This window comes from Neomonachus schauinslandi, chromosome 2 (genome assembly GCF_002201575.2).
Source record: "Neomonachus schauinslandi chromosome 2, ASM220157v2, whole genome shotgun sequence".
Classification (NCBI taxonomy): domain Eukaryota; kingdom Metazoa; phylum Chordata; class Mammalia; order Carnivora; family Phocidae; genus Neomonachus; species Neomonachus schauinslandi.
Genome location: NC_058404.1, coordinates 120916967 through 120942517, shown reverse-complemented (window position 1 = coordinate 120942517; position 25551 = coordinate 120916967). Strand labels below are relative to the sequence as shown.

General features: G+C 39.1%; 1 protein-coding gene across 3 annotated transcripts in view; it reads right to left on the bottom strand.

Moving 5' to 3' along the window:
- Positions 1–3168: 3168 nt before the first annotated feature.
- PPP3CA (protein phosphatase 3 catalytic subunit alpha) overlaps positions 3169–25551 on the bottom strand; it is a 314998-nt gene continuing 292615 nt past the window's right edge. For 2 of the 3 annotated variants that reach the window (XM_044912905.1, XM_044912906.1), the window contains 3 exons: positions 18761–18845; positions 12010–12107; positions 3169–5787 (listed from right to left, as the gene is read on the bottom strand). In XM_044912905.1, the coding sequence (XP_044768840.1) occupies positions 5591–5787; positions 12010–12107; positions 18761–18845 (380 nt within the window). In that variant the 3' untranslated portion in view covers positions 3169–5590. Of the gene's footprint in view, positions 5788–8941; positions 8972–12009; positions 12108–18760; positions 18846–25551 lie in introns of all 3 variants that reach the window. The other variant, XM_044912904.1, reaches the window with a different exon arrangement.

Below are 25551 nucleotides of genomic sequence, written 5' to 3'. Positions count from 1 at the left end.
GCCTTCTCCCCATAACCTGGCTAATAGTGAATATTAAGGTTTACATAAATACTTAAATAATTCCCACATTTTCATCTAAATTCCTATTTATTAAGCAACTGTAAATTCATTAGGCACAATTCTGTGTAGCAACAATTTTAAGAAATAAAATATTTGTCCATGTAGGATCATCTGTTGAATTGGAACTATAGGACTGAATTTTAAATTTGCTATAGAAATAAACTAGGACATGGTTTTTCAAACTTTTCTGATCATAAAAACTTTGATGGATACTTATTAAAATACAGACTTCACTCCAGACCTTCAGTCTCCAGAAGATACTTACTGAGAACGAGTGGAACATGCTGAACTAGGACAAGTGTGTCAGCTGTTGTTCAGTAAAGATTTGACACTTGGACTCTGGGATAACCCATTTTGTGAGATCATGCTGGAAAACATTTTTCTTCTCTTTCCCAACTTGCTCTTTCCCCAAAGAACATTATGCCACGCACTCTTAAATGCTGATTAAAAAAAAAAAAAGATAAGCAAGAATTCTCACTGAAGAGTCAAAGACAATAAACAATTATACACAGTATGTTAAGTGCTGAAATGGAGATAGTGCAAGATACTATGGCATTTAGAGAGGAGGAAATGCCTTGTCTGAGTATTTAAGGCAAATTTGACCTCTACAAAGGTGAGATCATTTGACATAGAAGACATAAGAATAAAGACTTAGGGCCTTAAAGAAACCTGGTGTTTTCTGAGCACTGTGAAATGTCTGGCACGGTTGGAGCCCAGCGTCAAGTTGGGAAAAGTGGGGATACATGAGGCTGGTGAGAGGTGGATTGTGAACAGCCTTACCACCTCGAAGAGGCTGGACTCAGTCTTGCAGACAAGAAGATGCTGTTGGGAAGAAAACTAGGTATCCCCAGCACTGGGTATAAAATGACTTCAAAATATAACTTGATAAGAATGCCTCAGGACTGGAGTTTAAGGGGACTTTGTTCTGAGCTAATATTCTACAACAGTCAGTTTTGGGCTTTGCTAATCTAGTGGAGACACGTCTCAGCTGACAGCTTGTATAGAAGCTCAGTGTGCAAAATAGATAAAAGGGGTGCTTTGGTTGATGCAGGACACTCAGCCCCATGGCAGTATTCCTGTAAACATGGGGTTCTAGGGAACAGCCTGCAAATCAGAGTTCTATGCTTTCAGGAGACTGAATGATTGAATGGATATTTAGGATCCTACTGTAGAAGCGTAATTTTGATGTTATCTTTGAAGAGAACCGCTTCAACTATGTCTAGTACAGCTCCTTCCATGCAGGATCCTTCAGGAGATGCTTGGGGCACTGAATCAAGTCTGACTAGGTTTTAACACTTCCGGGGAAGGGGAGGCACCCACATTCTCCTGTAGTCTACTCTCTGTTAAACAGGCTCATTCATTAACTACTTCTTCTTTATGACAAGTAGGCATCTTTCTGATTTAAGCAAGGTTTATTGGAATAACCAACTTAATATTATAGCTATCATGTCAACTTCTGTTCACTTTTTAGGTTTTTTCAATCTTTGTTTAAAACAACTCTCCTACCCTGCTGGGTTTCCACTCTCCCACACGCATTCCAATTTGTCAATGTTGCCTCTTGAAAATGTGATCACCAGATATAGGTCCAACATTTCTTTCCCGACTTCTTGCCTCCCATTACTACATACGCATTTATAAAAAAAAAAAAAAACTGAATTTATCATGAAAGGGCCTCATCAGGGGCTTTTATGGTTAATATTACCATAAAATATATCAAAAAAGAATATCCATGAAATAGAGTAAAAATGGCATTAAAAAGCAGTGTTAAGCCAGACATTGACTCACTACGTTAACATTTAACGTCATAGCAAAAACTGGTATGTTGTCATGATTGCCACCTTTTGTGTGTGTGTGTGTGTGTGTGTGTGTACAAAAAATAAGAACCTAGGAGAACAGTGAGAGAACATAGCAGAGGCTCAATGTTTGTTGAATGAATTAAGTGGAAAGCCACATACCAAGGGAAATGGACGTATCTTTAGTTTGGGGATCTCAGATTTGTCCAACTCAAGGGTTTCCAGTCTTGAAGGAACGTAGGCACTCAGCCAGGGCAAACTGCAAGGTCCCGGCTTCTTAACTGAGTGTGACAAGAAGGATCCAGTGATTGGGACATGAAGTAGTCAAGGAAAAGTGTTGGATATTTTAGGAAGGCCATTCCCACTGTCCCATCTGTGGTGCTGACTTCACGTCAGGGCCCTGGTTTCTAGGCAGAAAGATGGATGCATACTCAGGTTTATTACTTCACATGAATGTGGTGGGGTGGGAGGGAAAGAAATGTTTCAGGACAAGAGCACTCTGGAGGCTTTAGCATCACCATGACGCGCTCTGGGCTGACAGGGCAAGATGCTTCCACATTGACGCTCTAGGCATGCCAATGTCAATGTGCAGAGATGTCCCCCACCACTCCACTTTGCTCCCCTCATCATATAAGTTTAGTCTCTGATGATTTTTCTTTCTTTTCTTGAAAAATATTTTAAAAGAATAAAAGTAGATGATACTTTGGATAAGAAATATTGCTAACTGAGGGTCGGTCAAATCTAGCTCTGACTCCTTAAGAAGCGAGATGACTGGGGCGCCTGGATGGCTCAGTCGTTAAGCGTCTGCCTTCGGCTCAGGTCATGATCCCAGGGTCCTGGGATCGAGCCCCACATCGGGCTCCCTGCTCAGCGGGAAGCCTGCTTCTCCCTCTCCCACTCCCCCTGCTTGTGTTCCCTGTCTCGCTGTGTCTCTCTCTCTGTCAAATAAATAAATAAAATCTTAAAAAAAAAAAGAAGCAAGATGACCACTCTGCACGGACTCTGAACTTCTTAAGAGGTAAGTCACCTTAAGGGTGGGTGAAGGAGGGGACAGGAGGCTGTTTCTGTGTGTGTGTGTGTGTGTGTGTGTGTGTTTGGGTGTAAGGCCAAAGATTCACTGGCATGAATAACTCAAGAATTCAACAGGTTCCTTAAAAATGAAGGAGAAAGCTCTAATAACTGGTGTTATCCATCTGAAGAAATAATTTCAGTTATACATTGATTTCTTTGATAGACTGAACAATTATGCAAAAATAAACAGTATTACTTTCCTAACTACTGACCAGAAAGACCAAGCCATACTCACATCAATTGCTTATTTTAATGTCAAATGTTTATTTCTATGCCATAGTTGCCTCAGCACAATTTGTAAAAGAAAAGAATCCCCAAAATGAATTTTTTTGGTCAGGATATTTTCTCCGCAGTTATAAGACAAAAAGAAACACCTCGGTATCAAGAATTACCATTTCTTCCACATCATTCTAATAAGTTGCATCTAAATATTTTCCTTGGACGTCATTTTTTTAAGAGTGGAAAAATATCCACAGGGGGGAAAATGTTTGTATTCATGAAAATAAATTTGGGATAGTCTTTGCCAGAGAATATATCTAGAACATCTTTGTTTTGGTACACTATATCACTAATTGCCATATTCTTATTATTTGATATAACAGGCATACTTTATTACATAAAACAAAGTGCACTGAAAATGGACAATGTTAGAAACAAACTGGAATTTGGTGTATCTTAAATCTTCTGGTGATTAGATATGAGCTGGAGCGCCAGTATATAAATTTCATATCAATACAAATGCAACTCTCTTCCGTGATGAAAATGCACTTAGTAGCTTAGTTCTTTTTGCTTGACCAGATAGGGCATCCAATACAACTGAAACAACCTGATAACAATTTTTTTTTTTCAATAAAAAGGAATGTTCTGGTTTCTTAACTGGCTCCCACATTTGACGGAGCCAGAAGATGGCATTTGCTCTTTATTTCTCTTGTCTGATTTGAGACACAAATCCACCAAGCTTCCTCCAGCGGAAGTAGGCGCCACACCTCAGATCACCAGGCCCTCGGGGAAGGAAGCCTGTTAAATAAGTAAATCTGTGATGTGCGGTGGGGGGCCCAGCACCTCGAAGACAGCGTGGTGGTTGTGCACAGAAATCCCTTCAGCAGACTCAGGGAAAGGATGAGAGTTCTTTAAGTTCATGCACATTTTATTGAGTAGTAATATAAAATGCTTTTTCTTTGTCATTGTTACAAGTGCATGCTTTGATTGCCAACATTTCAGAAGTCAAATTACAAAGGCAAGGCTTTAGGCTGTAGTGAATTACTTGGGCACTTATACAATTGTTAAAAAATATGAATGGACTTTTGTTGTTGTGGTTTTCAGAATGAGCCAGTTGTAACCCGTAACTGATATACAAAGGGAAAAAGTGAAAAAAGTACATATTTTGTGGCACCTGACAGAACAGAACAAAATAACTAAACCATTATGACATTAACAGTTACCATGCATTTAGAGTTTCACATGTAACTACAAACTTATTTAAATGTCACAAGGTTTGCTAAACATGCTCACCATCTATATATGTGCACTGACAAGCTTATGTTAAAAACTTTTAAGAATACTCTCCCCTTTAGATTTTTTCAAAGCTTTTTTGATTACAAAATTTCAAAGGCATTAAGCATTTTAGAGAATATAAAGTACGCCAGGATACATACATTTCCAGTATATGTCAGACCACTAAGCGCATTGCAGTCCCATACAGGCCGATACAGCCATTTTTTTTTCTTAAAAAACATGCATAGGCAGATTTTTTTTTTTTTTTACAGAATATAGATGCTTTATCACTGTACTTAATATGGTGTCTTGTTCACTATACTTAAAAATGCACCACTCATAAATATTTAATTCAGCAAGCCACAACCAAGACTTGATTTATCAACAACAAAAAAAAAACCCCTAAATATAAACAGCAAAAAAAGATAGATGTAATTATTCCAGTTTTTTTAAAACTTAAAGAAAAGATACTCATTGCTAAATTAATAAGATAAGTGTTATATGGAAAGAAGGGCATTCAAGCACACTAAAGAAACCTGAGGTAAGCATAATCTGTACAAAATTAAACTGTCCTTTTTGGCATTTTAACAAATTTGCAACATTCTTTTTTTTTTTTCTTTTTCTGTTTTTTTTTTTTTAAGACTGCCTAATTCATTTTATAGCCATTGTCTGACAAGAGTAGCAAAACATTATCAATAAATAGTCCTTATTTAGTTTGTACATCATTTTGTTAAAAATGTTTGATGTCATCCATTTTTAGTGCTGCAACTGTAAACGTACAATAGAGTAAGAAATTAGACAAAGTTTTCGTGTCCAGTAACATAATAAAAGACCTTTCATTAACCTATCTAGAAGTCCCCAATGCAGTAGGAAAACATGTTCATTCCCCTAACATTGCAGTATATACTAGCATTAGCTTTCTTTTTTAAATTTTTTTTCCTATAAGCATTTTTAAAAGGCATACCCAAAAGAGGTGTTTAATCACCACCCCCACCAAAATATAGTTTATTATCTCTCTCCCTCTTTTTTAATGATAGTGTAAACTGACTCCAATTCCTGGCCCCCAGAGCAAATAAGCTACCGTCAGAGGCAAGAACATCCAACTGCTGATATGCAGCAATCCCCATCATGCCCTGCAGCTCAAAAAAAAAAAAAAAGTGAACAGGAAGTGGTCACTGGATATTGCTGCTATTACTGCCATTGCTGTCCGTGCCGTTAGTCTCTGAGGCGAGAGCCTTGTTGATGGAGTTAAGGTTGGCGTCAGAGGGCATGGCATCTCTGCGAGGTGGCATCCTCTCGTTAATTCGGTCTAAGCCCTTGGCCTCCTCGAAGCTAGTGATCTTATGTTGTGGTGAAAATCCTTTGATTGCTAAACAGAAAATCATTAAAAAAAAAAAAAAAAGAAAGAAAAATTCGGTTAGCCAGAGGAAAACAAAGGGCACAGCTGTGGCATCAGGTGAGGTTAGAGATTTCGCAGTGAGTGAGGGAATCCTTTAGTAGAGAACAAAATGACAGGACCTGAACACAACACAACAGAGTCCTTACCATACCCGAAGATAACCAAAAGTTTTGAAAACAGCCAATGTCTCTTGCCAACCAAAATGTCCTCTTCAAGTTAGTAAGATGTAAACATTGCTCTGGTTCTTCATGAGAGTTTAGATCAATGGCATCCGAAGTGGGTATGTCAAGAGGAAAGCTGCTACCAGGGACAGGAATCTAGACTTAACATCAACTGGCCACATCATTGGCATGATCACTGCATCAGACACCCTAACCTCAGACAGACCGTAACATAGCCTTCCTCTGGCTATCCCACTGTACTAGTAATGGCAAAGTCAGGAGAGTCAGGCGAGCTATGCCTAGAAGTCTAGTAGAGAGCTTTAGAGCAGAAGCTAAAAGGAGCTCTAAAAGGAATTAACTTTAGGGCATTTCCATGCCACCTCAGAATCCCAGAAAGACTTTCTTGGCAAACAACTCAACGGTTGCATGAAGAAAAAAAAAAAAAGAAATTATAAGCTCCTGTTTCTCTAACTCAACTTTGGAAGCATGTGGGGGTGACAAGGTAAGAGAAACTGAGAAAAACCAAGATTGGATCACTAAGCAGAAAAACGTTGTCCGCCCTTCAGCAGCAAAACAGGTCAAACTGATGTTCATCTGGTAACCATTACTGCCTAAATCAAAGCAAAACTCTTTCTTAGTAGATCAATGCAGATGTAAGTGATGCTTCAAGAATAAGGGGAAAATGCCTTTCACAACTTTCAGCAAAAATGACAGGATTGGTTTGGGCCCTACTCAGTGAAAACATGGCATTCTCAAGGGGGCATATGGATATTGGATTTTTTTCATTAACCCTTAGTGTGCTGCAGAGATAGATCAGGCATTTGTGCGAGAAACTTAATGACTTCTTCAGTGGGTGCACCAACCAGCGAGCTGAAAACAGAGTACATACGGGGAACCAACAATGACGTCAGTTTGCTTTACTTTCTGTGATGTGCAAGCCAGATACTGAAGGGCCAATCACCAGTGCTGAATTGGGCTGCATCTCCATGGCTGATCGGGGACAATTTCAGGGTACCTTTATCCTTCCCACCTTATTTGGGGAAAAAAAAAAAAGGAAAGCAGTTTCAAGCTGAAACTTTGCCAGCCAGTCCTACACAAATGTGCAGTGCCTTTCACTAATATGGATGAGATTCTTAAAAGATCTACACCGTTGCTTCCAAACTCATTAAAGGATGCGAAATAGTTTGTTACCCCTCTGCATTTTAAAGGTTAGCAAAATGGTGATTAGTCAACTGTGAGAGGAAGAAGATGGGGAAACGAGGAAAGACCAAGGCCCAAAGCAAAGCTTCTTAATTCTTCTCTAATTTGGTAATAAACTGCAAAATAATAGAGCTGTCTAATGAGCACCCACCCTGAATACTCAATTATTTTGACAAAATAATGGCACAAAGTGGTATGCTATTCTTTTTCTAAACCACTGTGAATATCATTTCATCATAATGAATAAATACAGAAGTTTGTCAACATGATAATTTATGAAGCGATTTTATTAATTTAAATGGTAAAAGAGGCATCCCAGGGTTTTAAGAGCCAATAGGGTGAGAGCGTAGAAATTGAAACTCTGGCTGGAACAATGGATATGTCCCGAATGGGGCTCCGTCTCTAATCAAATCTCTAACCCTGGTCTGGAAGAATGTGCTCTGCTGTAGTTGCTGGTCAGACAATGGGTATTAGCAATTTACATTGGTAGTATACTTAACACAACACAGAGTCACAGAAACCACAGAAAACAGCCAAACTATCAACAAGAATGCACACTGCAGATTAGAATTTGCCAAGAGGAATAGAGAATTCCCACATAAATAGCAGTTTATTCACTGCTATTTAGGAAGCAGTTGTATTTTCTCTTACAGTGCTATCATTTCCCCTACCATAACCAAATCATATGCAAATTCGACAGTCTAAAGTGGCACTTTTTACATCGGATTGAAGGACCATATGCACACAATTTTGGGAAAAAATAAAAAAAAGTGATCTTGCAAGAACAAAATACAACTGAAGAATTTTGTTTTAAAGGGGAACTTCAAAGTATTCTTTTTAAAATTTCCGGAGGGTATGGTATGGATAATATTAAAAACTATTCTGATAGGCAGTCCTCTCATAACTGTATATTGCTCAAGCACTTGATTCAAAAGTAACTTCTAGAGGGCCAACGCTGTTGTCCTCTTGCAGCGCTAGGACACAGTGGGTGGGGTACAATTCCTGATTCTCTGTACAGCGCCTAGCACCGTGCCCGGCACCAAGCAGACACTCAGTGAACCATCAACTGAGTGAGGACTGGACAGCCACTGTTCTTGTCATGGCCATGGCCACAACCACTGGGGATTTTTGAACTCTTTATAATATCTTAACAGTGCTAACCGTCCTACAAATACCAGTAGGTTAAAATTTGTGAGACTAGCGGAACTGTTTATCTCAGACGTAGCTGTCTCACGTTGGAATATTTTTTTGAGACATAAATTAATGTTGAACTACAACAAAGCACTATTCAAATGAACACTTTTTTTTTTTTTTTGGCTAGAAACTTCTGGAGACGAGATTTAATAAAGCTATTTTTCCTCTCTTCTTTTCAGTGCTGACTGAAAATGATTCGAGGGAGGGACATGGTTCAGCTCAAAGAATATTATTTTATGTGATATTTGTCCAAACAGCTGCCATAACTCCCACCCCACATCATTCAAGATATGTAATCCTTTGGTTTTCTGTGACTACACTAGGTTCGTTGTGTACAAAGTCAAACATAGCGTTAAGGGGAAAAAAACCAAACGAACAAACCATAAAAGGACACTTTCCCCTTTAAAGCAAGAACATTTTGGTTAATACTGAGCCACAACTGTTAGCCCAACACCCACACACTCTGTACAAGCTACAGCAAAAAAATAAAAAATAAATAAAAAAATGAATACACCCAGCAGAGCCCTTATCTGTTGCAGGTACAACAGAAAGGGGACTGGCCAATTTACCTTCATCAGCCTCAATAGCCTCAACAGTAGCTGAAGAGAAGAAAGGGGGTGCAAAATGAATGAGAAAAATGAGCAGAGGATTTTTAACTCTAAGAACAAATCAGTGACGATCAAGGGAGCTCAGAGAATTAATGTTCCTGTAAGTGCTGGGTTCTGGCACAGACAACAAAACAGAAATGGTAAAAAGAAAGGAAAAAATATGACAAAAATGAGAAGTTTATTTTATGAGCTGGATACACCAATCTGAGTGAACTGTGTTTGTTCATGAAATAAATGACAACATGGTCAACCCTTTTGAAAAACAGGACAATTTTCTTTTGTTTAGATTGAATCAGTGAGAGACTAGGTCAATCTTAGTCTGACACAGAACGTATAATAAAACCACTACTATGCCTGGCGATTTATGATTTGAAAATGCCAGACAAAATGGCACAACTCGAAGCAGTGTCATAATATAAGTGGGATGATTCACACTATTTAATATTAAATAGTGTGATTCCTAGTGCAGTGGAAAAGTAGAGTGTGCACATGTGTGTGCGAATCTAGAGGAAGAATAAAATCAATGCATCCGAACTGATAGTGCATGTAACTCCTTTAAAGACAAACACAGAGCTTGTCTGGAGTGGTGAGAGAGAAGGGGAAAAGGTGGGCAACAATATATATAGACTGGACTTCCTTTGCCAGGGAACCCAATTTAAAGTCAGTTTTCCTTACTGGAATACCATCTATGGAAAGGAAATTCTTGAAATGCTACTATAATCAAGTGGTAACATGTCAGTTGCAGTAATAATTCTATCAGAATTTTAAAGAGGCAGCTCAAATACTGAAACCTCAGCATATTTCAGAGGCAACACTTTAAAAGCCCATTGCTTTCTCAGCAATTTTCATAATAAGGTTAGGGTCTATATTCTCACTAATACAGGTGTATGAATCTTTCCATGTTATTAAGGCTAGTTGATATTTCCCTAATTAAGGGCTAAAATGCAAAACTTCTCTGTAACTCCAAAATGTTTAATATTAAAATTCTACCCCTTGGCTTTAATTTGCATATTTCTTGTAATTTAAGGTTTTAAAACTAGAGCAACTGCCAAATGTGCACTATAATTTCCTTACAGTGCATTCTAAATTCCTTCTGATAAGAATGTAAAATGTTTACCACCATGGAGAAAAGCTAAACAGTAAAGCTTTAAGCAGTTTCTTCTTTTTGACAATTTGAAATCCAGACAGTGGATTTTGAAATTGTTTTAATGGATGTGGTTTAAAATATATATTGTGTTTTCAAGTTCTCAGGACGCATGAAGTTCCAGCCTATATGTCTGTTATATTGTATGTGTTTGTGCATGTGAGAGTTCAACACAGAATAACACAAACCAACGGATTCAACATAAAGTAACAGAAAAGAAAACTGAATAACCTAATTTAAAATACAAGTGAAAATCTAGAAACAAAACAAAGAATTTTAAGAACTTAAATAACTTAATTTAAAAAATAAAGCAAAAATCTGGAACCACACCAGCACCAACGTATCAGTAATATGCACTGCCCATTATTAAATGTATCCTTCCAAAGCAAATGTGACCCATAGTCTCTGATAATACACTCGCTGTACCCTAAAAATGTGCTTATCAGAAACTATGCAGATTTCAGTCTTTTAGGTAGTTGTGCATTTTGTGCATACAAATGATCCATTTATGCTAACTTTTTAGAGAGCATGTTTATTTTGGTGGGAGAAATTTTGTTTTTTTTTTAAGTTATTAGAATAATTTTTAGTTACAAATTCAAGGGGAAATGGACTTCTATGCATTGTCCTGTCTTCATTTACAAATTTGTGTCTTTTTGTGGAAACCAGAGACACTGATTTTGGAATAAATTCATGTGAACATAAAGAAAACTATAGTGATGCTGAGCATGACTCTCTACATAGAAGAGGTGTGTCTAAATCATGTAACCATAGGAATACTTGTATCTTCTAGATTGAAGGACAGAGATATGGAAAAAAAAAAACACAAAAAAAGATTCAGGGAAAGATATGGGAAAATAAGCAAGAGGCTGAGATTAGTTTTCAAAATGTTATAACGGATTTTTGTTTTATTGACTTTTTACTCATTGATTTAATTGAAGTCTAATCTAATAGCAAATTTTCATCATGTATTATTAAAATTGGACTCTAATTAATGATAGTATTGGTTAAAATAGATAGCAAGACAAAATCACAAACGTAAAAGAATATACAGTGCTCTGCTGTCTGATGTGGTGGCCATCAGTCACATGTGGCTATGTAAAGCAAATTAATACAAATTAGCTGAAATAAAAACTCCTGTTTCGGTCTCTCAGTGGTACTAGCTGTATTTCAAGTGCTCCATAGCCAGATGTTGCCAGTGGCCTCTGTATGGATACAGAAATTTCCATCATCACAAAAGTTCTACTAGACAGCACTAGTCCAGAAAGCTACACATTTTAATTTAAAAAAAAAAAAATCTCTATCTTAAAAGAAGATATTTTTTCAAAAATGCAATGTGGTTCTACTCAGTCTCTTATGTTTTGGATGGAGAAATCAGAGAAAAGACACATATGACTCCCAACTTCTATTCAAGTAGATAATGAAGTCACCCTTTTGATGGCCTTCCGTTCTCCACTACAATACGACCTACGGCCGTGTATTTACGCGTGTGTTTATTGATTTATTTTTTTCAATCACATAGATAGCCAGAACATTTAGCAGAAACGTAATTTAAAAAGTTGTTTTTAGCAGCGCAATGGCTCAAAGCTGTCAAAGCTATCCCGCGTGTGGCCAACCTCAGTGGGCTGTCCCGGGCCTGCAGGTGCGGTGACTGCGTACATGGGCGATGGCGGGGTGGGCGGTGGGTGGGGGCGAAGACTGCAGTCCGGGGACGAGGGAGCTATTCTGTCCAACAAGACTGGTCAAACTGATGGGGGGTTTCAGCCCTTCTTCCGGCTGAGAAGAGCTGAAGACTGAGGCCGCCCTTACGTGGGTGAATAAATCAGGGCTCTAAGGACCCCGCGGCCTGAGCTGCCCCGCACACACTCATACCACTGGGCCTGCTTACCGCTTTGCAGTGTCTGCTTCCCTCCAGAAAGCACTCCGCTGGGGAGCATACCCGTGGGGGTCAAGCCTTTCAGCGTCAGCACACTCTCGCTCTCTTCTCTGCAAAGGCACAAGGGGAGGGGGGGACATTAACTTGGATTTTCTTTCAAAAAAAAAGAGAGAGAAATGCATAGTGGAACTCGCATTTACCTCCACCTAGGCTCTCTGGATTTTTTTTTTTTTTTTTAAGATTTTATTTATTTATTTGACAGACAGAGATAAAGCAAGAGAGGGAATACAACCAGGGGGAGTGGGAGAGGGAGAAGCAGGCTTCCCGCTGAGCGGGGAGCCCGATGCGGGGCTCAATCCCACGACCCTGGGATCATGACCTGAGCCAGAGGCAGGCGCTTAACGACTGAGCCACCCACGCGCCCCTCAAACGTACTGTTTTTATACACTCATAAAGAAGCCATGTCACGTCAATGGACAGCTGCCATGCTAGTTTTTATACACTTGTGCTGGCTCAGCCTCTTCCGAGTCCCAAAGATACAGAAAACAATTCATATTTTGTAAGCAGGCATCACCATACAGAGTGTTTGCTGGGCATCCACCGTGACACCCATAAATATGTTAAAAATGAACCCCACAGAGTGCTGATGTAAGTTTTCCAGCCACGGCTCAGCAGAAATGAGTGGAACTTATTTCTCTCCCGAGAGAAAACCAAAGAGTATATGTGAGAGATAAAAACAAACAAACTCTGCAGTTTATAGAATAGGGAACTAGAAGTTACATTCAGGGGGCTATTAAATAATTTTGATATCACATGATAAGTAGACCAATAATGACCACCAGCCAGGAAAGCAACCACCTTTTCTTTTCAGCAGTGTTTCCCCCCACTGATTTGCTAATAGAACATTACTGTCTTACTCATTGTGACGATTGTTTTAGTCTTCTGTACATCATCATTTCAATGCTGTTTATTAGTCACAGCACTATTAATCACTTTGATTTATTAACAAATCATCATGATTAAATAACCATGAAATAGGAGTACGCTCATCTCTTTGCACGTAGCAGACACTAATTCTACAATCAGAAAGTGTTTATAATACAAACATATATATAACATCTGCAATATGTAGAACTACCAAAGTCACGTTTTTATAAAGCTATCTCACATGACCCAAACAGAAGTCTTAAACTATCCCCCCAAACCAGCTACTTCCACAACCTTCCTTCAACTTCATCTTTTCGTTAAGCTTCAAGAATCACCCCTTCGCTCCTGTCATGTCCTCTCTCCACCTCCTCGCACTTCCATTCAACCGGCAAACCTTGAGGGCTCTACCCTCAAAATATTTCCAGCAGCTTGCCATTCTCACAATCCTATCACTTCTCTTTTTAAAACAGCTTTATGCAGTAGAAGTAACATCCCATATAATTCATCCATTTAAAGTATGTGATTTAATCAATGGTTTTTAGTGCATTCACAGAGTTGTGAAACAATCACCTTAATTAATTTTAAAATATTTTCATTGTCCCCAAAAGAAAACCTGTGTCCATTAGAGTGGCTCTCCATTTCTTTCACCCTTATATAACCACTCATCTACTTTCTGTACATTTGCTTCTTCTGGATGTTTCAGATAGGCGGAATCATACAATATGTAGCCTTTCACGGCGGCTGACTTCTTTTGCTTCCCACCAGCATCTCTTGCCTGGATTTTTCCAGCAGCTTCTTTACTGGTCTCCCTGCTCCATCCTCATCACACTCTCTGCCCCCATCCCTGTCTATTCTCAGTGTAGCAGACAGGCTGGGCCTTTTAATATGTATGCAGATTCTGCCACTTCCTATTCAAAGCTTTCCCAAGGCTTCTCCTCTCATTAAGGGTGAAAGGCAAAATCTTTAGGTTTGACCACAGCCTTTGAAAACTAACTCCCACCCCACGCTCTCCTAACCTCACCCATCTGTCGGACTCCATTTCCTACCAGTGTCCACTTCCCTTAGTGTCCCTCCAACACATCTGGTACACCTCGCCTCAGGGCTCTACCCTTGTTTGGCACACTCTCCCTCCAATATCTGCATGGCTCACTACCTCCCTGCCTTCGAATCTCTGCTCAAGTATAGCCCTCTAAGTGAGGACTTCTTTAGAAGGCTATTTATATACTCCCTATCTCCCCTTGCTGATTTTATTTTTACCTAAAGCACTTATTACCCCTGAAAAACTATGCAGTTTATTTATTCTGTTGTTGTTGTTGTTGTTGTTGTTGTTTTAAGTATCTAGACCAGAACAGCATCTGGTACATAGTCCACACTCAAAACACATTTATAAAAGAATGAGTAAAAGAGAAATAGAATGGAGAGTGGCAGTGTTAGGTTTGAGATGGCCATTAATCATTGTTTGCCCTCATATAGGTACTGCAACTTTTTCAGGCTTCTGCTGTCAAACCAGGAGAGATCACATAAAGAAGAAATCATCTTAAATGCTAATATATGGATTTGGAAATTGGGAGTACCTCTAAAGAAATGAACATATCATTTTCTTTGCATTCATATTTGAAATCAGGGTTCCTTGCTTCTTTTCCTTGCGGTTGCACACAAAACCCAAGCTTTCACAGTTTCTGGCAGCTTTCTGGAATTGGGGATTCCTCAATTCCAACCATGTCCGCTGAGTTCTCACTCAAACAGACACCTCTGACCTCTGCTGTGCTTCCCACTGATGACCACACCCCCCTTCCGGAAAGACTCTTTGCCCAGGTCTGGAACACTTTCTTTCCTGGTTCTCCTCCTCCTCTAGCATCCCCTTCTCAGTCCCTTGGATGATCTTTTTCCTCTGGCTCCACACCTGTGCTTTCTAGAATGGAAGCTCCCAGCCTCGTGTGGCTCGTACCCACTCGAAACCCAACTCGAGAGGTGCTATAAGTACGAAATGCACACAGGGTTTTGTAAACTTAATACAAAAGTAAGAATGTGAAACATCTCCTTCAGAAGTTTTATACCGACTACACGTTGAAGGGATAAAATTCTCAATGTATGTGTTAAATAGAAGACATTCTTAAAATTAATTTCACCCGTTTCTTTCTACTCCTTTACTGTGGCTTCTAGAAAATGTCAACTTACAGATGTGGCTCACATTATATTTCTACTGCAAAGCACTGTTTGAGAGGATTCTTATCTTTTTCTCCTACGTCCACTCTCTTTCACAGCGAGACCATCCACTTATGCTGCTTTAGTCTTATGTTCCCTCTCATGACAGCGTTTCCTACCCTCATCTCTCTCTAAAGCTCCAGGGCAGAATTCCTGCCTATCTCTGAACAAATATTCCACCGGCACCCCAGAGGAAAATAGGCCCAATTCAATTTATCGTAGTCCTCCCCCAAAATACCTGTTAGATATTTAAATGGAGAAATACTTCCTCTTTCTTAGATAACAGCACTATCATCCTACCCATCGCAGAGGCTAGAATCTGTATGGGAAATTCTTAGAACATATCCTCTCCCTCCTAACCCCTTGCATAGGTCAGAATTCTTGGAGCAAATGACAGAACCTACTCTGGCTAACTCTGACAGCAGAGAGATGTACTAAAGGATATGAAAGAGCTCACAGATCCCGAGAGCCAGACTTGAACTCTCTGCAGCCCAGAAAAGTACTGGTGCCCATCCACGCTGCGGAATCTGCTGCCGCCACTGTTCAGAGCCAACACCTAGGCTCATGTTAATGTTGTATAGTTAGCCCCCAAAATGCTGAGAAAGGAGCTCTTCTGCTGGCCCCTCAGGTTTCACACCTGAGAGAGGAATCACCGTCCCTCCATCACGTCCTGCCTCCTCACGATGCTCATTTTGAAACAGACGTTTTCTGTGCATTCATTTAATTGGTGGATCGTAGGCAACACGCCTGCACCCACCCTGCCCACGCTGCTGAAAGACAGTGTTCTGATTCCCTTGTAACGTGGCAAATTACCACAGTGTAAGGAATATGCTGGACAGCTGGGCCTGACACATTTACATCCATTCACATCCACTCATGACATTTAAAATTTTCCAGCTCCACAAATTCCTTTTGTCTCTTCCTTTGTATCTTTCCTCCTATAGCCCAATTGGCTTGGATTAGTTCAGTCGCTTCCAAGATGTCCTCCCTGACATCAGTAAGTTGTCTTGTTATCCAGTCCTCACGCTGCCACTAACATAATAGCTAAACATGGGTTAGAGCATGCCTCCCATCCTATGAAAACCATCCTGTGGCTCTCACTGCCTCCATGCAAAAAATTAAATATTTTACCATGACCATGCTATTCAAGGCTATCAAGGATCTGGACTTATATACATTTTCAGCTTCACTTTTCCCTAGATTCCTCACTTACCTTCATGTCTTAAGACCCAGCTCTTTTGAATACTTAGAATTTAGTCAGACACTCAGTGGTGCTGCACACTGAGTTTGGACACATTGCTTCACTTGCAAGCTTGCTGTGTGGATTACTGTCAAATGCATACACTAGGAGGCAGGGCACCTGGCACTTAGCAAGAGCCCATAAAGCATTGCTTTTAGGACCATGTGACTGTGTGCTTGATGACTTAGCTCCCAGGCATGCCTGTCCCACAATTCACCACCTAATGGAATCCAGCCCATCTTTCACAGTGCTCCTTCAATGTCAACCTCTTCAGGAACTTTCTTATTTTATTTTTTCAGGAAATAGAAGAGCTCCATGGAGCCCTGTCTTCTTTGACAGCAGAGCATCTCTTCATGTATTTAGCTCACATTTCATTGTCTTATATTAGTTTAGAGTCCACATGTCTGTCATTCCAGTTTGGTATTCATTGTGCCTGATTCAGTATACCATACACGTCTAACACTCAATCATTACTTACTAAGCTTCACTTTCTTTTCTCAGGCTAGACACCCCCTGCATTCTGCAGAGTTAGTATAAATGCTTTTATTATAGGAGAGCAATACAATATACCTTGCTTTTATTTTCCATCAATGTGTGCGATCTCAGTCAAGTCACTGATTATCACTGGGTGCAAATGGACCATTTCTCAGGTGGGAGTAATTCCATCTATGCACCTATAGAGGCAGGGGACTGGAAGCACTTTCCAAGTTTAAGACCTACCTATGATTCTATAGCATGGCCCCTACCACCTTCATATGGTTTGAAAACTAACATGGATGGAGACAAATTTTTATATTAAGAAAGGCTTCCCCTTCTTCCTTAACTATACTTTCACTTGGAAATTTTGGGGCTGTTTTTACTTCTCCCCACAGAGACTACAGATAGAAAAAAAAATCAAGGTGTTTATTGGTAAATGTGAGGCATGATAAACAAGCAAGTGATTCTGCAGTGGACTTCTGATCTTCACATGGTCTTTCTTCTGATCTTCACATGGTCTTTCGCTCCCACAAGACATTTTTCCAGCCACATAGACCTCCTTGCTGGCCCTCAAAACTGCTAAACTGGTTTCTATCTAAGAATCTTTGCACCTGCTATTCCCTTTGCCTTAAACACTCTTAACTCTGCGTCTTCATGAAGGTCACTCCACACTTCCTACTCAAATGCTATTATTCAGAAAGTTCTTTGTTGGCCACCCACTAAAATAAGTGCCTCATCTCCCACTTGCTATCCCCCTATATTGCCTTTTCTCTTCATGGTATATAATCAATGCTTTAAATGTGTATCTATTACTGAATGAGTGAGCGAGTCCTGGAAATTCAGTCAGGAATATAAAGCATTACAGCATAGGCAGGCTCATTCATTAGGCTGTAAGGAGCAACGATGCTCTGTTTTCAGCTTTCACATGACTTCTCAGGGTTTGATTGTCCAATGCAGAGCTATTATTGACTTTGATTTGGTGTCTTTAAGGAAGGATGATATTGCCTTTCATCTTTTTCATGGCTCCTCGCTTTTGGCAACAAGCTATTTGGTTATTCTCTAGTGACTCTACCAGGAGTAGACTAGACACAGCAAGAGGAGAAATCCAAAGAGCCCATATAGCTACTCCAGGAGGAAGAGGTGAGACAAAAATTTGGCACAAATTTGGTTATGAATCATACACTATGGAAATGGTCTGTTTTGCAAGGTATGCCTATTTATCCTTGTTAATGAGTAATTGTGAATTGACCATATACTCCTCACATAGAAATATGCCATATTTCAAAGTTTTTGAGGAGAAATATATTACTTTGTCTTACCTAATAGTAGATAATAGAATTCAAATAAAGAAAAGTGTAGTTAGTTCTCTTCAAGAAAACATTTGTTTTCACAATGCAGGATCAGTAATAACATGATTCATGATCTATTTAAAAAATAACTACTGCATGCGAATTGAAACGTTAAATAACTGTTTTTCTCTCAATGACTTATTAGACTAATACAGATTCACATGAACCAGCTCAATGGTTAATGTTCATTTCCTAGAAATCTAGTGAAATGCACCTGATAATTCATCTTTTACCACAGAGCCAGAATGAAAAATAAAATGAATTATAAGAGCTTCCCTATTTCGCCACAAGTTCAACCTATTGTGAAATGAATGTTCTAAAGTCCAGGGGCAAATAGTGATAAAACGTGAACTAGCCCATTTAAAGGCTTCTTCTAAGGAAATGATTTGATATATTTCAATTTGACTAAGAAAGTGAGGAACGAACAATCCCATTTAAAAGAAAAGAATAAGAAAAAAGCAAATTTTCTAGTAAAGTAATTAAGTTACCAGATTACAGTATTAGAATTTTTATTAAGTGACACATAATCACATTCAAAACAGAAATACCAGAACAATGATCCCACCTGAGAACCGAGAACACTCGGGCCATTTTGCCTATTGCTCGGATCTTGTTCCTTATCACCTCCTTCCGGGCTGCAGCTGTCGCTCCTATATTTTAAAACAGAGAGTTAAGTAGTCAGTGACCTTTTATCTAACTGTAATTATTTTACAAGTTTAGATATATAACCGACTATAGTAAGCAAAACCATCTCCCCTCCCCCCCCAGTGGATTTATCTCTGAATTAATTTTAAAAACCTATCCATCTGGCCATTAATACTTGGATGTGGTTCTTGAGAGGTCCCCAAAATGCCAAAGCGCAACTTTCGAGATTTTTCCAAAGGGAGGTGGGTAAAGAGAAAAATCATGGAGCTGACTGGGTAGGTTCCTATGCTTCTCTTCTGATTGAGTTCCCTTCTCTTCTGTTTACACAGAGAGAGTGTGTATTGGCAAGAAGAATCAAGTGAGTCACCAGGATTTTCTACTCATTTCCGGACTCCATGCTGAGAAGACTACTTTAGGAAACTGCTTTTTCTAAAGTTCTCCCTTGAAGTGATGAAACTAGGGAGTCTCAACTCCCTAAGTTCCCTGAAACCTCATGTATGTTATTTAATGGCCATAAAACATTTGTTTTAGCACTTGATACTCTTTCATCTTCTGCTGGTTCACAAGTTCTAGAGGGGAAAATGGAAAACTACTGCATTGGATTTAGTGAGAGATGGTGGCATGGTTTGTATTTTAGTACTTATGTAAAAAGTTACACACGGGTCTGTCTGAGTAACTTCAACCACTTATTGTATTTTCCAAATGAAAAAAAAATAATCTATGCAGGTTATTGTTACTGTAAACATTTTTTATCATGTTTTAAAAATAATACTATATGATCTTTAGTGAATCTATTTTATTTTTTTTAATTCCCAAAGCATGTTTGGAGAAGTGCACATCACAGGAAAACACCTCTCTTCTTAAGATTATTATAATCCAAGGTAAAGGGGCTAAGATATCTTTTTTTATACATTATATGGGACTTTGTAGAAAGTGTTAACACAAGAAGATTGTTTTTCCAGTTCTACTGCCACTAACAAATACAACAAAATATTCTTTTCAGATAATATCAGAAATGTTCCTAATCCAAATGAACAACTTAAGTCGGGTTGCAGCCCCTGAGTGCTAGTTGGTTTAAGTTTTAGTCTTTTAATCTGTGATGAGGACAAGCTTTCTGACCTTTTGGGAAGGAAAGAGTTCTGCTTTTTCTCATTTCACATTTAGGAATGTGATTTGGAATCTTTTTCATTGTTTGGTGAGAGTCAAACAATTAATCACCACCCTAACATTTCTCTAAGAAAGAAAACACATCAACACACACAATTTTGAACTGTCTGGAGGAAAAAGAAACGAACAAACAAACAAAAAAACAAACCCTCTGCTTTTCTCTCTCCCCAAGGAAAAGGAAAACATAACGGGCCACTTTCTTCTCCCGAGGGGGTGAATTTGCCAAAAATGCTCTTAGGGCACACCCACCTCACACAACCATAGGTGTTCCCCAGAAGGTGCAGCCCAGCGAGCCGGCTTCTTCACCCTGTCTCTCTGACCTGAACACAGCCTGTATTTTTGACCATTTCTTTCTCTCTTGTGGCAGCCACACCATGGCAGGTATCTCCCAACATACTGCCTGGCGGGACTTATTACTAGCAGCTATTCTGCCTGAAGATGAGTAGAGGAAGTTTCAATGCATGAGAGAAAACCACTTCCAATCCAGTTTTTCTAATGATTAAGTGGAACCATGGATTCTCATCTGCTAGGTTCCTTGAATTACATGCTGTTGGCCAGAACATTTGAGAAGAAAACAGTGTGTGTGCTGGATCCCTGCCTCGAACTCTATCCTGGGTTTCTAACAATATTTACTACCTATGATTTGTAATTAAGATGTTTTATACAGGGGCGCCTGGATGGCTCAGTCGTTAAGCGTCTGCCTTCGGCTCAGGTCATGATCCCAGGGTCTTGGGATCGAGCCCCGCATAGGGCTCCCTGCTCTGCAGGGAGCCTGCTTCTCCCTCTCCCACTCCCCCTGCCTGTGTTCCTTCTCTCACCATGTCTCTGTCAAATAAATAAATAAATAAAATCTTTAAAAAAAAAAAAGATGCTTTATACAATATATCCTTTCCTAGAGACCATCTAAAAGTCTGATGTCCCTGTGCTGCATTTTAGGTAATTTATGATCAAGAGACTACTAAGGAACATTTGTTAAGAAAAGAAAAAAAGTGGGATGGCAATTTGTCTCCTTAAGGTGGCTTTTTTTCTTATCTATGTATTTTCCGTTATTCCGTTAAATTCTTTCAGTCTAACACTGTGCTATTCCTACTCTATAGTTAATATTTCCAGTCTGTTTGACCCAGTCCACTCTGGGGTCATGAGGTGCTAAGTGACAGAAAAGATTCTGACCCTCTCCAACATACAGTATGGCCAGATCATAAATCCATCCAACAGACACAAAGAATGTAAAATGTGGGTGAAGTCCAAAAGTGGTGACTATATTTAGAAGCACAGTAAGAAAAGCAGCAAAAAGGAATAACTAGAAATAAAACTGTATATATTTAAGAGAAATGAGAAAGGGAAAACATAAAATAAAGTAAGTGAAAAATATATAAGGATAATCTCCCAGACATTTTTCAATAAAGGCCTTGTAAAAACCACAACCAGAGCAAAGAAAAGTAAAACTAAATTGGAAAGGGAGAGAAAGAAATTATATAGATCTGTCCTTTTCAGCTCAGTATTAACTGATTCTCAGAAAAATGCACAAATAAATTCTAAATTTGAAATGTAAAATCAACATTCTGATAGTCAGAGCCAGTCTGTCATTCCTAATTTTTTTCAGATCAAATGACTTACTGAAGAGCATGTAATAGATTATTCTACTTTATGTATTCATTGTATTCATAGGTGTACTCCCAATAAATGGTGATTCACAGTATGTTACATTATTTTTTTATCAGAGAGCGAGCGAGCGAGCACAAACAGGGGGTGCAGCAGGCAAGGGAGAAGCAGGCTCCCCGCTGAGCAAGAAGCCCCGTGCGGGACTCGGTCCCAGGACCTTAGGATCATGAGCTGAGCCGCTGAAGGCAGCCACTTAATCGGCTGAGCCACCCAGGCGTCCCGACAACACTTTTCTTAATGAAGAACTGCTGTCTCTTTTTAAATTTCTCAATAACACAGATAGGTAAAAAAAGTTTTATTACTACTTTTATAAAATTAGAACACATTTACTCAAAAAATCAAAAATAACCTAATCATAAACAGTGTGAAGAGACATTCAAAATGAGTATCTCTCAAGGTAGATATTGCCTTCAATATTTTCCAAATATTCAAAATCAAAATTAAGCTAATGCCACACTTGGATAACCTCACAAAAATTGGAAATATTCAAATAATGTTTGTTCCATTGCAAGTCCTCATAGTCCATATTCTATGAAAGGATCAAGGAAAAGGCACGTTTTTCAGAATTTTACCAGTTGCAACATGCAAATACAATGTCACATTCAACATACTTGCTCTCTTTAAGTCGTGGAAATGACCACAGTAGCTCAAATTAAAATTCAGCATATCAAATAATGAAGGCACATAAAATACCTTTCACTCTAAAACTGAAATAACTATTTTTCACTGAAAAGAAGAGAACATTTTAACCTCCAAGTCCCTAACTGAAAGGCAACATTTCATATGTTTAAAAAGAAACAGTCATTTTAAGTAAAATTTCATTTTGCATTTCCATTGTGATAATTACCACTTCTTTTTTGAGCCCCTCTCTCTCTTCAACTTTTAAGTTCTGATCTTCTTTTATGCTAGGGCTATGATGCTAATATATCCAGAGTCGAGGCAATCCTGCACATTCAGTTTTCCTCAAAGTGGAAGAGGCTCATGTACAGACCTAGGGCATCTTTAAAGATTTGCTTTTAACATGTGTCCTTTCTGACCTTAACTTAGCGCCTCGCTGACTTCTCATGAAGTTGGAAAGGTACCCATGCCAAGTAGCTTGCTGAGTGAGTGCTGCATCCCCGCAGGGTGGATTTCAGCCTCTAAGGGGACTGGGAAAGTGCAGCAGCATCAGTGCCCAGAGGGGCCAACTGCTGGGGTGAAGAGAGACTCTCAGCACACGGGGTATCTGCCACACATCACACGTGCTTTGTCATCCAGCGCACAGCTCCAACCCGGTGAGCAACTACTGCGAATTCCTCAGCGGTAACTGAGTTAGAGTATGTGGGAAGTGCTAGATAGAATACAATACTACCCAAATCATTTATTCATTAAGGGTGCTTGAGAATCTTAGCCCATGTCGCCTGCCATGTGCTAACTGCCTGCAACAGAAATATGAATAAAGTATGATCTCCGCTGTAGGAAATCACGTGAATGACAACAAGAGAGTGTGACAAATGGAGTGTTTGTAGCAGTGGTGTGCCCAAGCTGGCTTGGTTCCACTAGCGAGAGTAGACTGAGCGCATCTCTCTTTTTGTTTTTAAGATTTTATTTATTTTAGAGAGAGAAACAGCACGAGAAGGGGGCGGTCTAGAGGGAGGGGCAGAGAGAGAATCTCAAGCAGGCTTCCCGCTGAGCACAGAGCCCAACGCAGGCTCCATCCCAGGACCGTGAGATCATGACCTGAGCCAAAATCAAGAGTCGGACGCTTAACCGACTGAACTACCAGGTGACCCTGAGCACATCTCTCCTTAACTCCGTGTTGGCAGCCTGACATCAGAGGTAGGGAAGAGAATATATACGATGGAAATTTGCAAATGCCACCAACTAGGGCCATTTTCCCCTGGAGGATGAGTGATTAAAGGTGTACCAGCATGCCACTGAAAGCAGATGTTAACTGCCTGGAGGCATGAGAAAAAAACTTCACTGAAATCGTAGTAGTTAAAGGATCTTGAAGGATAAGTAATAGTGAAAGAACAAGGAGAATGGGTATTCTCTGTAGAAGGAAGAAAATTTGCAAACTTTTGGAGGCCACAACAATCCACGTTGTATTCAGGGGTGGGTGAGAAGTCTGGTGTGGATGAAGACATGCCCCGGTGAGAAGCAGAAGCGGCCTGGGCTAACCTGTAAAGGTGTGAGCACGGCAGTACACACAGGCAAGAAGTTTACGTACTAGCGTACTCCTAGTAGAGATTTACAGAACGTACTTTGTCACGTATCTACCAAAGAGAGAAAGAGATGAACTGAAGGATATATAGAGAGGCAGATATGTGACAAAGCAGCTGTAGTCAAATGTTAATTGCAGACAATAAGTGATGGGTACATGGATACTCACCAACCAATTGTTTCAACTTTCTTGTATATTTAAAATATTTTAATAATAAAATGTCCAAAAAACCCCACAAAACTACATTTGGAAGAAGCTTGGTTTTGAGGGAAAAGAGAAGCAGATTTGAGAAGAGAGGTGTCTCCATCCCTCCCTTTGTGTTACAACGAGGATGCATAAGCTGGCCAAAGGAAGCAATAAAGGAAAGTTCTCAGTGCTGCTACACACACTCCGTCCCTCCTCCGCTCCAGGAGAAAATTGACCTGGTAAGGTTTTGTTTTATATGCCCAATTCAGTGGATTCTACTTGCTTTCAATACCTTTTGGTAATTGTAAGAAATGAAGATGATGAGCTACACAAAAATTTTATACTCAGATGTCTTATAAAATAGGAATATTTTCATATTATTAGAATGTGAAAAAGCTTCTTTTCCAAAAAAAGCAGAGGAAAGTGAGGTGTTTACTTTTTAATGTGAACAGTAGCAGAAATTCTCCACCTCATTACTATAGTGGCCCCAATTTTTGCTATTATTTAGGCTTCTTTCTTTAAAGGCCTTTTAATACAAGTTGATTCATAGCATATATTATTAAATAAAATATATTCTATACAAAAGTATGCATATATACTAACATTTTGCACTTTTTTCAAAGGAAAGATATTTTAGGAACTATATATTGCTGGTAGGCTTCAAATCTCTACCTTTTTAATTAGAATCTAAGAAACTAATAGAGAAAACTTACCACTTTTCCAAATTTGTTAAAAAAATAACAAAATTTATCTCTGTAGGAAACTTATTCTATTTGAAAGTAAAATTTTATCATGGTTCATTATTATTAAGCAGAGTTTAGATGTACCCCCAGGTTGTATTTTTCATCAAATAGAGCAATTATTGCATTTGAATAAAGGCTATTCATGGAATGAAGCATAAGATGTTGAGAAAAAAATATCTTTTGTTGTGTTATGTTAAAGACAAAAATTAGTTAGGTTTCCATCCAAAATTAGCACCTTTGAAATACAAGATATCATACAAAGAAGAGTCTTCAGATGCCTCTAAAAACCTTGCATAATTGGTCTTTTTACAGATGATGATGATAAAATCGTAAGTCTACAGACTATCTTATTTAGGAGAACACATGGCACCATAGGCTATGAATCCAAACCATGTGCTATAATCCCCTAAACCTTACTCTTTCTTGTCTCTTCTTTCTCTGACCTACTTTAGCAATAACAGATCTTGAGCTTCTATATGCCAACAAAGTGATGCTATCTATAAGTTACTCAGACATCCACCTGGTTTGCCCTTGGCCATGAGTGTGACAAGTTCTTTACTACATTTGCCTTTACCATCAGGCATTTGAGCCCTTGGATTTAGGGATAGCACCATCAACACTGGCTAATTGTGTTCACTCTGCTAGACTGACTTAAAAAAAAAAAACTGTAGCTTTTACATTTTTTACTCATGCATCTACTAAAGACCATCCTCCGAAGTATACTATTCCCACCTCCAAATTTAAATAGTC